Source organism: Canis lupus, chromosome 20 (genome assembly GCF_003254725.2).
Source record: "Canis lupus dingo isolate Sandy chromosome 20, ASM325472v2, whole genome shotgun sequence".
NCBI lineage: Eukaryota > Metazoa > Chordata > Mammalia > Carnivora > Canidae > Canis > Canis lupus.
Genome location: NC_064262.1, coordinates 32,093,002 through 32,106,887, shown reverse-complemented (window position 1 = coordinate 32,106,887; position 13,886 = coordinate 32,093,002). Strand labels below are relative to the sequence as shown.

Here is a 13,886-nt window from a genome sequence, read left to right as displayed (position 1 = left end):
GGTTATGCTCAAAAAGGTTTGTTTCTTTTTTTTAAGATTTTATTTATTTATGAGAGAGAGACAGAGAGACAGAGATAGTGACAGAGATATCAAGAGAACACGAGCGGGGAGGAAATGGAGAAGCAGGCTCTCCGCTGAGCAGGGAGCTCAACATGGGGTGGACTGAGCCACTCAGGTGCCCCTCAAAAAGGTTTGTTTCATGGGGCACTTGGGTGGCTCATTCAATTAAGCATCTGGCTCTTGATTTTGGGTCAGGTCATGATCTCAGGGTCATGGGATTGAGCACTGCATTGGGCTCCACATTGGGCATGGAATCTGCTTGGGATTCTCTCTCTTCCTCCTCAACCCCCACATTCTTCTCTTAAATAAGGGTTTTGTTTCATGACACACTAGAATATTTTAGATACTCAAATCTTTACACTTACTTTCTCGGAGGACCCTTTGATACAGCTGCTGCCTTCTCTTCTTTCCTGCCTCATAGGGATGTAAAAAGTTAAGAAAATATTAATTAAAAAAAAGTCCTGGTGTTCTTATGAAGTTTTAAATAAAGACTATCATTATCATAATTTGGAGTTTATGAAAGCTTGTGATCTAATAATGTGATGTAGAGATTTTCTGGAAAGTTGCTAGTGGAAACTCATTTAAAATTTTAAAACTCATGGCTCCAGTGGCCTGGCACCCTCAGAGGCTATGCAATCTCTAATAGGAGATTTCAGGAGTATTTAATATGTTTTGAGAGTTCTTGGGACAAAAGAGATATCACAAGAAGAACAAAATTTATATTCTAATGAAAGACACTTAAAAGAAAAACATAAATTCATTAATTTACTCTACAAATACTGAGACCCTATTATGGGCTAGGAACTGTAGATGCTAAGTCTGCTCAGAACTCTGAATTTTCATGAATTTATTTCCTACAATAGTAAAATGTATTCTGACAACATGTTGGAAGAGGCAGGCAAAAATGAGCCGAGAGAAAGAACTGACTTTCTTCAGGGTCTGGTGGCAGAGACAGGTAATTAACTTAGTCCCCTGATACATTCTTGATTTGTAATCTTTTAAACCATTTCAAAATCACTGGAAAGGCTAAATCACTTAATATTATATAGTTTTTAAAAGAACGTTTGTAAGAACGTCTTCACATGAAAGGGGACTCTAGCACAAGATGGCATCTAACTAAACTATACAGCTCAGGAAAGGCAAGTGCCTTATCTAATTCTATCTCCAAAAGGCCCAAAATGTTACATACAACCCAATTTTGTCTCAAAATATCCTTATAGGAAAGAAAGGAGACATTATCAGTTGGATTTGTTTTAGGAAGGAGGTAATGGGCTCAAGGCTATACAATTCAGCTGTGCTCAGATTCCCAGGCAAGTCCTTCCCTCATGAAGCCAGTTGAGCTACTCATTTTCTTTGATCTTCAGACATTTTTAGAAGCCTAATACAGTGAAGTCACAAAGACAAGTGAGATGTGGCTCCTGCTTTCACAGGCTTTACAATCTAGTAGGACAATCAAGAAATAGAAAGAAAGGAGCATAAAATAAGGTAGCATGGGGGTGCCTGGGTGGCTCAGTTGGTTAAGTGTCCGACTCTTAATCTCAGCTCAGGTCTTGATCTCAGGGTTGTGAGTTCAAACCCTGCACTGGGTTCCATGTTGGGCGTAGAGTCTATTTAAAAAAAAAAAAGTAGTACATATTTGGGTATAGTACTAGTTAATCATGCAGTGTCTTGATCATGATTAAAAGGAAAGGAAAACTGATAATTCCAGCAAAATGATAAAACACAACAAACAAAAGTAACCTTATAACTTGATGCCCTTCGCCTCTCAAACTCTCAAGATATTAAGGCAGAATAGCTTAATCCATCAAACATGTGCCTATAGAATGTTGTGAGCCCCAGATAAGAACTGGTTTTACTAAGTTCTAAGGCTAAGTTCACAATGGTGGTGTAGAGTCAAAATGAGACACGGGCATGAGTTAGTAAGATCAGGTGAAGAAACTCATTTCATTCTATATGGATGGGAGAGTAATAAAATTGGGAGGAAATTAGGCTGTTATTCTCATTCTGGAACCTAGAAAATCTCTGAGACTCTCTTTCTGAATCAGATTTGCATTGTGACAGTGGCTGACATTCCAGCATAGGGGACATCATGCAAAAAAACCTCTTCATAGAAGTCTACCATACTAACCCTGACTCTTTGTATTCTTTTAAGTTACACCAAGATACAGAAACTGCTACTACAAAGGGGATGGTGGCTGTTAGACCAGAACATAATGTGAAAGGCATGTGAGAAAAGGGAGATAAACCATAGTCTGGCATTTCAGAAAAGAGAGAGGTCACCTCTTGTAGCATCAGTCAAGCCTCCTGGAGGAGACGGTCTCTAAGCTGGACCTCAAAGGATAAGAAGGGTGATATGGCAGCACATTTTTAAAGTTTTTTTTTTAAAGATTTTATTTATTCATGAGAGACACAGGCAGAGGGAGAAGCAGGCTCCATGCAGGGAGCCCGACGTGAGACTCGATCCCAGGTCTCCAGGATCATGCTCTGGGCTGAAGGCAGATGCTCAACCTCTGAGCCACCAAGGGATCCCTCATATTCTTTTTTTTAAGGCATTTTAAAAAAGATTTTATTTATTCATGAAAGACACACACACACACACACACACACAGAGAGAGAGAGAGAGAGAGAGAGAGAGAGAGAGAGAGGCAGAGGGAGAAGCAGGCTCCATGCAGGGAGCCCGAGGCGGGACTTCATCATGGGACCCCAAGATCATGCCCTGAGTCAAAGGCAGACGCTCAACTGCTGAGCCACCTAGGCATCCAATGGCTGCATATTTTAACCATCAGAACATGGGACAAGCTAGCAGTATGGAGCTTATATTCATAGAAAGCATTAAGTACACTAGAAATACTTATACATACTGTTTCAGAAATGAAATCAGCAATAGAGTTCCAAAATAACAAGGATGAAAATACCTAGAATTTCATCTATAGCTTTTGGCTTCCACTTCCCTGGCCAAGTCTTATTAAAAGCCTATGATTCTGTCAAAAGATATATTCTTATTGCATCATATGATATCTCTATTTTTTATTTTTTGAGTAACCTCTATACTGATCTCTACCCAAAGAAAACAAAAATATTAATTTGAAAAGATATATGTGCCCCTATGTTTATTGCAGTATTATTTACAATAGCCAAGATATGGAAGCAGTCCAAGTGTCCATCGACAGATGAATGGATAAAGATGTGGTGTACACACACACACACACACACACACACACACACAAATATTAGCCATAAAGAAGAATGAAATCTTGCCATTTGCAACAACATGGATATATCTAGAGGGTATTAATAATGCTAAGCGAAATAAGTCAGACAAAGACAAATACCATATGAGTTCACTTAAATGTGGAATCTGAAAAAGAAAACAAATGAACAAACAAGCAGATTATTTAATTATTATTAATTGCTGCCACTTTACTCTGGACCTACTTAGTAGGGGCAAAGAAGGCATTTTCTAAAGCTGGGGAGTCAGTTTCAATGCTAGTTTCAAATTTGTATTATTAAGAGTTTTGAATCCGTAATTAGAAAGTTTTGGAAGTTTTTTAAACTCCAACACAATAGCAAGAAAAGTAGCAGAAGTCCATTTTCCAATGCTAATTTTAAACCTCAACTGGCATTTTAATATGAAGACTAATCTCCTCTCTATTGCTGTTTGCAGATAGTGTTTAATTTCTACATTGACATTTTAAATACAAGCTGATGGTAAATTAGTATTGCAGGGTATCTCTTCACCAACTAGTACCCCTTGAAGATTTGTTTCAAATTTCTAAGCATGTATCTCACAGGAGAGTTGGCCCTCATTCACTGGTGACACAGGCCCACAGAAGATAAGAAAGAAGACAGAAATCTCAGGCATGAGTCTCAAGTGACACATGATTGAGCAAATAACTCATTCGCAATGTATGGTAGATTTCAGCATATCTCTTCACAATGCAGAGAGGTAAATCGTATGAAGACCAAGCTGCAGTACAACTTGAAAAACTCTGCTACATTAAAGGGATGCTATGTCAACCTAACAGCAGAAATCAGGAGGCACACTATACGAAAGAAACAACTGGTCAGAATCTAGACTGCATTTTACATCAACGGTATTCGTGTTGACCTAGTATTACTTAACCAGACCCAATGCCACCTCTGAAATGTCTGTCACAAACATTTTGGCTTGTAACCTGGAGACACTTCACAACTCCTGACTCAATTCACACTTCATCATCTATGTATACTAACCCCTTAAGAATGTCTCAGTAGAGAATTCTTGAGTAATTTAAATCCAATAGTAGCAAAAGTCCTTGCAAAGAGGTAGCTTTCTATCTCACAGATATAGCTCTCTTTTTGAGGAGGAAGACCATGAAAGTATTTTTTAAAAAAGATTCTTATTTTGATGTGCCGTATTTGTTTACCCTTTTCAATAATGGCTTCCACACAACATACTTCCGTACGTTTTGTCTCAGTAGTCAGCCTGCTAATTTTCAGAAAGAATTCTCCGACAACCACAGCTCAATTCTTATAAACCTTAAAGGGATTTGATAAACAATTTGTAATTTCCCAGCATCTATCTACCGAGTTCAGGGTACTTCTTGAGTTTAACAATCAACTACAGACGAAAGGAATCTAGTAAAACCAAATGGAACAGGTTTTATATTACATTCAAGGATATGGCATCTCTAAGATGACTGTAGCCTTGTATATGGGATAAGCAGAGTAGTCATTCAATACATGGTAGTTTAAAATATTATTTAAGGAACCAAGAGGAAAACAATTACTGAACCTGCTTATAGAAATGGAAATAGCAGAGGTAAGCCAACTGACGTTTCTGGAGTGGGAAGATAACTTTAAGTTCAGATTGTTTTAGAATGTAGAATAGTTTGGTTGTAATACAGTAATGACAGATATACCAACAACTGTGCATCCTTCTGCATATTAAAATACTGTGAAGTGGGGTGCCTGGGTGGCTCAGGTTAAGTATCTGCCTTTGGCTCAGGTCATGATCTCAGGGTCCTGTGATTGAGTCTTGCAATGGGCTCCCTGCTCAAGGGGGATCTGTTTCTCCTTCTTCTGCTCCCCCCACCCCAGCTTGTGTGAGCTCTCTCTCTCTCTCTCTCTCAAATAAATAGATAAAAATAACGTGAAGCTTAAAGTGGCAATGGAAGTTAAATTGCCACATGATCATAGGATTTTTTAAAAAAGATTTATTTATTTATTTATTTATTTATTTATTTATTTATTTATTCATTATAGACCTAGAAAGAGAGAGAGAGAGAGGAGAGAGAGAGGCAGAGACACGGGAGGAGGGAGAATCAGGCTTCATGCTGGGAGCCCGACATGGGACTCGATCCCGGGACTCCAGGATCGTGCCCTGGGCCAAAGGCAGGTGCCAAACCGCTGAGCCACCCAGGGATCCCTGATCAGGATTTTTTATTTTGAGAGGCAGAGATGGTGCACACGTCCGTGAGTGAGTTTGGGGTGGAGGGGTGGGGGGTGGGAAGGGCAAAGGGAGAGGGAGAGAGAGAATCTCAAGCAGGCTCCACACTGAGGCTTGCTTTCAAGACCCTGAGACCACAACCCCAGTCAAAATCAAGAGTCAGACGCCTAACCAACTGAGCCACCCAGGTGCCCTGATCCCAGAACTTTTTCAGTGACCTTTAATGGGGTCGTGGACTAGGGTAGTAGAAGGTGAACCAACTTTTCTGGCCAAACTCTCTTGAGTTTGACACTCCGCTTTGTCACTTACTAGATGTGAACTATCTAAAGCCTCCCTGCTTCCTGGTCTGTCAAACAGAAATAAGTGAGGCCTCTTATGAGGACCAGACATGGATACTGGATGGAAAGCACTGGGCACCTTGTAGAGGACTTGGCATGTGGCAAGTGCCCTAAATTCTTAAAGTCACAAACAAGGTTCTTGAATCAAAGACCCCAATCTCAATGGGTCAGCAAATATTGTCTGCCTAAGGCCTCTTCCATAAAATAGGAAAATGGCAAGTATGATTTGCTCCTTTAAAATTAGGAAAACCATTGTATATACAGACGAATACCCACCATTTGTTCTGACATGGATGGAACTGGAGGATATTATACTGAGTGAAGTAAGTCAATTGGAGGACAATCATTATATGGTTTCACTCATATGGGGAATATAAAAAATTATGAAAGGGATTATAGGGGAAAGGAGAATGAGTGGGAAGAATCAGAGAGGGTGACAAAACAGGAGAGACTCCTAACTCTGGGAAATGAACAAGGGGTGGTGGAAAGGGAGGTGGGTGGGGGGATGGAGTGACTGGGTGATGGGCACTGAGGGGGGCACTTGACAGGATGAGCACTGGATGTTCTACTATTTTGGCAAATTGAACTCCAATAAAAAAATATACAAAAAAATAAAATAAAATTAGGAAAACCAAGACATCAAAGCGATGGATTTCTGCAATAAACATTTGACTAGTAGGATGCTAACCTTTAAAATACTGGAGAACCGACAGTAAGAAGTTATAGTGTGTTAGCTAAACAACTAATCTGTTTCAATTGCTTCATACTTCTGATAGTCTCAGTTTTTTGTCAAGTCTTTCTATGTACAATTTCTGAAACTTCTGAGAATCTGAAACTGCTCCTTTTCATTAGAGGAACTGGCACATTGTTTGGAGATATGAAAATGTCCTAATGACTTCTGCAGTTCCATATCATCACCCAAAATTTGGACCGTAATTCCATTTTTAAATATTTTAAGATACTTCTACTCTGGACCATTTTGCTTTGGTCAATAACTAAATTAGACACTAGATGCAAAGAGTTTGTTTTACTCAAAGGAGTAAGTTTGGACTGAAAACAAAATTGAAGCAAATTCCACCTGGAAAATTTCTATGCTTAATGCAAATCCTTTTACTGGTAGCACCAATGTTATTTAATCACCAAACTCTGTAGCTCCAGCGATATCCCCAGCAGTGCACTGACAGATAAAATTCAGGTAATGACTCTGTTTTTTTTTTTTTTTTTTCCAGAGGCAAGGAAAGAGTATAGTTTTGACAAAACATGAAATCACAAACTCTTCCCCAAAGGCAACTCATTGGTAGGAGTGTCCAATGTAATAAATGACACATTCTCTCCATGGTTAACACTATGGTTTATAGTGTTAAGTGCTACTAGTCTTTCTGTGTTTCATTCACCCCATCAGCCATGAAGGGGTGATCTATAATTTAGCTCTGGGAATAAGGCAGACACACAGAGGGTACTCTCTGGGGAATGACTGGAGAAACACCAGGTCCTGCTTCTAAATATTTTTCTCTCTTCAGTGAACATTGAGAAAATACCAACACGCTACCTGACCATTAATTCATTCTTATGTCAGCATTTGATTCAATTATTAACAGAGGGCAAGAAATGCATATAGCTATCACTTATTGAACAATACCAATAATTAGCTTCTGGAATTTTATTGAATTTGAAAAAGTTTGCTTTAGAATGCTAGGCACACTGGTTTGTATTTCTAACTACTCAGACATGAGTAGAAGAAAATAACTTGTTGGATTATGAACCTATTTCATTTAATACTCATTATGACCCTATGGAATAAGTTTTATTATTTTCTCCAAGGTGATAGATGAGTTAACTGAGGTTCAAGGAAGTTAAGAAATGTGTCCAAGGTCACGTAAGTAAAGAGAAGCAAAGCCAAAATTAAAATCCAGGTCTGTCTGATTTGAGTTGGTGCTCTGAGCCATGGTGTCCACTGCTCTTGACCTCTCAGAAGAATGAAAATGTAGATAGACATGATCTTTTGGGAAGGTCCTGAAGGTAGCAAAGGTGAAGGCCATCTATCTATCAGGTGGCCCAGGAAAGCATGAGGCCAGTGAGCACTTGTAGTAGTAGTCTTGGAATGAGGGAGAGTCACTGGGTGAACTTGCATAGTTGGGCCAGGATGATTGACATATGTATAGCACACAGGGCAACCTAACCCCCAAACAGGTGTTTTGCAACAATGGAATACTGTTGTAATCGAAGGAAGTCAGGGGTCAGAAAGACATTTATGAATTCTTCAAACAATGGGGTATTTTTTGGAAAGACAGCTGCAAATGGCATACTTGCGTGGCAAATTCAAAGAGAGACAGATGGTTTCCCTTCGAATACAGAGTATTATATATCCTAGAAAATGCAGAACTTTATGTAATGGAACAATGCCTTTAGAACTCTAAGATAATTTACAAACTCATTTTCCTCCAAGTTTGTAGAGTACAAACTGCATAGAATAGTAAACCTCTATTATTTAAAAAAAAATATGGGCTCATATTCATCAGGGAGGCAGTCAAACTAATCCTTTTTTCATTATCCAAAGGAAAAGGCTTGACAATTAAAAAAATTATACCATGGCTTAAAACACTTTTAACAGCGTCCTTCCATAATTTAGTTTTTATTTTTTAAAAATAAAAATGTGAAAATTAAACTCAAAAGTCATATGGGATTCATTCTATAGTTTTTTTTTTTCTATAAAAAGTCAAGTCTTATTTTTGCTAAGGAGAATACATGAATTTGTAACTGGTAGCATATTTTGTCTTTCTTTTGAAAATAACCATTCTTTAGTAAGTTCAAACTTTTTCTAGAACCACAAAGCCTGTTATATAGGCCTTTTTGTTTGTTTGTTTAAAAATGCACATAATGACACTTATGGGTTTAAAATGATTCATTCAAAACTGTTTGAATGCAGTCATACATGTGGAAAAGTTTAATTACCAGCTATCTACATGGTTACGATATTACCCAGAGGGCTGTACTTGTTTCTTAATTAAAAATATTTGAACTTAATAATAGGGAACTCTATTTAAAAATGAATAAAACATTGCAAGGAGGAAGTTTACCAAGTAGTTAGCAAATCGATTTCTGTAAGTGTTCCTTAAGAATTACTAGTCCTCTGGCATACCAGGGGATTAGGAAAATAGTTCTCCTGCATCTCCTTTTGTAAAAGCCTTTAATTAATTGTCCTTTGTCATAAAGTCACTTCATGTTGGCACTTTGTGAGAGCAGATTTTATTTTTAAAGACTTATTTATTTATTTGAGAAAGCACACACATGCTCAAGCACAGGGGAGGCGGAGGATGAGGTGAGGAGGCAAAGGGAGAGGGAGAGAGAATCTCAAGTAGACTCCCTGCTGAGTGTGTAGCCTGCTGCAGGGCTCCATCTCACGACCCCTGAGATCATGACCTGAGCCCAAATCAAGAGTCAGACACTTAACCAACTGAGCCACCCAGGAGCCCCATGTGAGAGCAGATTTTTAATGGGGTGTGTCCACTTATAATTCCTGATTGCAGTACCTTGATGGCTGAGTTGATGGCTCAGGTCTGCTCAGTCTTCCAGAACCCAGAGAATTACATAACCATCCTCCTTGTTGCTCAGATCCCAAATCTGAGAGTCATCGTTAATTCTACCCATTTCCTCTTCCCTATATCCTGTCTGTCCTAGCTCCCAGTTATTCCTGGGATCTACTACTTTTCTTCATCTCCACTCTGATCTATCAGAGTAATGCCTCAACTGCTTTCCCTGCATCCACCCTTGACACAGCAAGAGGGAAGTTTTTGAATGTAAATGTTGTTGCGTTGTTTCAAACCTTACAAAGACTTATCATTGCATTTGAAGTAAAGGCCATCCTTCTCACCGTGGCCATCCTGATCTTACATGATCTGGACCCTGTGTGCTGCTCTGACCTCATCCTTCACTACTTTCCCCTTCTTCTATGTCCCAGCTACGTGGATCTTCTCTATTTCCCAAAGATGCCCATTTCAGAAGCTTTGTACCTCCTGTTCCTAATACCTGAAACATTATTCCCAGGTTCTTTGCATGACTGGCTTCATATTAAACTTTAGATCTCAGATCAAATGTTATCTACTCCATCAGATAATATCTAAAGTACCCACCACTCTAGCCAATCCTGTTCTCTATTACATCACCTTGTTTTTGTCTTCCTGCACCACTTATCATAGTTTATAATCACTTTATGTACTTCCTTGTATGTCTTTATTGTCTTAAGCCCCCCAAGGAGACAGGCCTCATCTGTTTTGGTTGATGTATCTCTAGTTCCTGGGAGGAATACCTGGCCTGACAAGCACTGAGCAGAAGAGGAGATGCTCTCACTAATCCAGAAGTAGAACCACAACAGCCATAACTCATCACCTAGAAGTCCTTTATATTAATTAATTAATTAATTAATTAATTAATTAATTTTAGAGGGGAAAGTGGGGGGAAGGGCAGAGGGAGAGGAAGGGAGAGAATATTATGCAGGCTCCATGCAGCACAGGGCTCCATCTCACAACCCTGATATCATGACCTAAGCTGAAATCAAGAGGCAGATGCTTGACTGAGCCACTCAGGCACCCTTAGAAGTCCTTTATTTTAGGAACCCAGCTTAGTGGTAAAACCCTCATACATGTCAGTGCTTTACATATGTGGACTACAATGCCAGCAAAGGTAATTTCGTATCTGCATTCATATAATATTAGACAGACTTCTAGTCCCAGGATAATCATCAAAATTTTCCTCTTGCATCAAGTACATTTCCTATGAGTCATACCAATAGAATCTTTCCAGGCCTGACTAAGTTCATCATGTCTGTGTTAGATTGGAAAGGAAGTAGAACTATCTCTATTTGTAATGACACGATCTTGTATTCTAAGAAAATCCTAAAGAATTCACAGAAACAGTATTAGAACTAATTAATAGCAAGGTTGCAAATTATAGAATCAATATAAAAATAAATTGCATTTCTATGAACACTAGCAATGAACAAATAAAAGATAAAATTAAGAAAAACAATTCTATTCACAATAGCATAAAAAATGTACTTAGGAATAAATTTAATAAAAGAAATGCAAGACTTACATGCTGAAAATTATGAAACATTCCTGAAAGAAAGACACAAATAAATGGAAAGATATCCATGGACTGGAAGGCTTAATACTGTTAAGATGTTAAGATATATCCCCCAAATTGATTTCTAGAAGCAATGCAATCTCAGCTGCCCTTTTTGCATAAACAGACAAGTTGATCCTCAAATTTCTATGGAGATGCATAAACAATCCAGAAAAGGAAGAATGAAGTTGAAGGAGTCACATTTCTGATTTTAAAGCCTACTACAATACTATAGTAATCAAGACAGTGTGATACTGCACAAGGATAGACGTATATATATATAGAACAGAACTGGGAAGTCAGAAATAAGCTTTTACATGTATGGTCAACTGATTTTCAAAAATGGTGACAAGACAATTCAATGGGAAAAGAATACTCTTTCAACCAATAGTGCCGGTATAAGTAAATATCCATATGTAAAAAAAATGCAGTTGAACCCCTACTTTCCATTAGAGACAGAAATTAGCTAGAAATGGATCACAGAACAAAATTTAAGAGTTAAACTATAAAATTCTTTAAGGAAAATATTGGAATAAATCTCTGTGATGTTGGATTAGGCAATGGCTCTGACAAATGACATGAAAAGCAAAAACAATAGAAGAAAAACATTGATAGACTGGACTTTACAAGATGACAAACTTCCAGGCTTCAAAAGATAGCCTCATGAAATGAAAAGACAATTTACAGAATGGGAGAATATATTTACATATCATGTATCTGACAAGAAACTTGTATCCAAACCCTTACAACTGGACAATAAAAAGACCAATAATCCAAAGGAAAAATCAGGCCAAAGATTTGATAGGCATTTCTCTGAAGGAGAGGCTAATAAGCATATGAAGAGATGCTCAACATCTTTAGTCATTGGGGAAATGCAAACCAAAACTACAGTGAGATAGACTTCACACACACTAGGACACACTAGGACGGCTTAAAACAAAAAGACAATAACAAGTGTTGACTAAGATGTGGAGAAATCCCCTCAACTCGCCTTGCCCGTGGAAATGTAATACGGTGCAGCTGCTTTGGAAGACAGTTGGGCAGTTTCTGGCAAGTTAAATGTAAAGTTCCATATGACCCAACAATTCCACTCCTAGGTATATAGCCAAGAGGACTGAAAACATATGTCCACACGAAAATGTGCATATGAATGTTCATAGCACCATCTTTTATAATAGCCCAAAAGTAGAAACAACCAACTAATAAACAGATATGATGATGATGAATAAACAGGTATGATGATGATGAATATGAATAAACAGATATGATGATGATGAATAAACAGATATGGCATATCCAGATAATGGAATACTGTTCAGGCATAAAAAGACATGACATGCTACAACATGGATGGAATTTGAAAACATTATGCTAAATGAAAGAAGTCGGACCCAAAAGGCCATATACTGTCTGATTTCATTTATATGAACTGTCCAGGATAGGCAAATCCATAGACAGAAAGCAGATTAGTGGCTTCTGGGAGTTTAGGGGAAGCAGGGAATGGGGAATGTCTACTAATGGGGATGGAATTCTTTTGGGATGATAAAAATGATCTAATATGAGCAGTGATGGTTGTACAACTCCATGAATGCACTAAAAAAGGCAGAATTCTATATTGTGTGAATTAAATATTAGTAAATTATTAAAAGTCACTGCCATGGGTTTCTGGGATCTGGGGGAAAAATCCCATTGTGGAGTTACCAAGCACATAGCACTCTTTTGAGGAAACTGGTTTCAGATTCTTAGCTGCAGTTATTAAATGGAGAGAATGTCAAGTATTAGCACCCTTTCAGTATGATCATGAATTTCTTTTTTAAATGGTGTCTCTGGAAGAACACTACATTCCCCCTATACATTCATTCTGAAATGGGGTAAAGTGCCAATGCCTTCAATAAGTTTACATCCTATTAAACTGAGGTTATCACATTCACAAATGTGAGCGACACAGATTGTAGTGATCACGTGGGTTATTAGAGATCACATTTTATTAGCATGAATTTTGACACTGGGGTCAAAACCTCTCTGCACAAATGGTAAGCAGTGCCTTTGTGCGTTTATCCCCTCAACACAGATAAAACTCCTTCCCTCTTTCATCCTTTTGAAGAGATTGCTCTGTCAATCTTCTCAGCTGTAAAATGGATGAGTGAAAATGGCATATGCTGCCCAGGAGCCCCTGTGCAGAAGGCACCTGGGTCAGTCTGGGCTTGGCAATTGACAGCAATAAGCTGTGAGAAAGATCCTCTTGGAGCAACTGGAATAGTCTCTGTGAACTGGCTTATCCTCAAAGCCTCTCAAATGAAGAGGATGGTGTAAGGGAAAGTTGCCTACTCTCTCTCCAACCTTTCATTTTCCCCTGCTATCATCGGAGAGCACTATTTTTCAGGCAGTGTACTTGGCACAACGGCCAATTCTAAAAAGTTCATTTGTGCCTCAAGCTTCCAAGCTGATTTTCATGCTCTGGCTTTATTTCTATAGAAAGATGGAATGATTCAAAATAAACAATCTTTTGGATATATTAGGATGACAGATTTTACCTAATAGAAGGGTGGTGGCAAAAAAAATTAGCAGGGGCAGGGGTGGGGGGAATGGAGTGGAAGGCTTCTTAGAGATTTGCTTTGGCTCTGTTTTTGGCAGCCCAGTTTTGGCTGCAGTCATATAAAGCAGTGTTGTAGAATAGATCTCTAAGGTTCATTTATTACCTGCATTCCACTTATTAGCACACCAAAGAAAAAATTACAGATAGGTATTAGGTAGAACATCTGTTTTAGAAATATTTCCAAAAAAAAGGATAACATGCAAAAATATTACTGACCACTTTCATCCTAAATCACCATAAAACAAATCCATTTTCATGATGTTAGATGATTCATGCATGCATACACACATGCATACGAACATGAGAAATAAGGGGAACACACATTCCAGTTGTATCTGGGTCT

At 38.4% G+C, this 13,886-nt stretch overlaps 1 protein-coding gene across 35 annotated transcripts in view; it reads right to left on the bottom strand.

Moving 5' to 3' along the window:
- The window catches only part of CFAP20DC (CFAP20 domain containing), a 246,655-nt gene that overhangs the window by 69,119 nt on the left and 163,650 nt on the right, over positions 1-13,886 (bottom strand). For 29 of the 35 annotated variants that reach the window (XR_007404050.1, XR_007404049.1, XR_007404051.1 and 26 more), the window contains one exon: positions 426-470. The exons of 5 other annotated variants lie outside the window; for them this stretch is intronic. Coding sequence is in view for 25 of the 30 variants with exons in the window: in XM_049097500.1 (XP_048953457.1) it covers positions 426-470 (45 nt within the window). In the remaining 5 variants the exon portion in view is untranslated. Of the gene's footprint in view, positions 1-425; positions 475-13,886 lie in introns of all 35 variants that reach the window. One more of the 35 variants, XM_049097506.1, reaches the window with a different exon arrangement.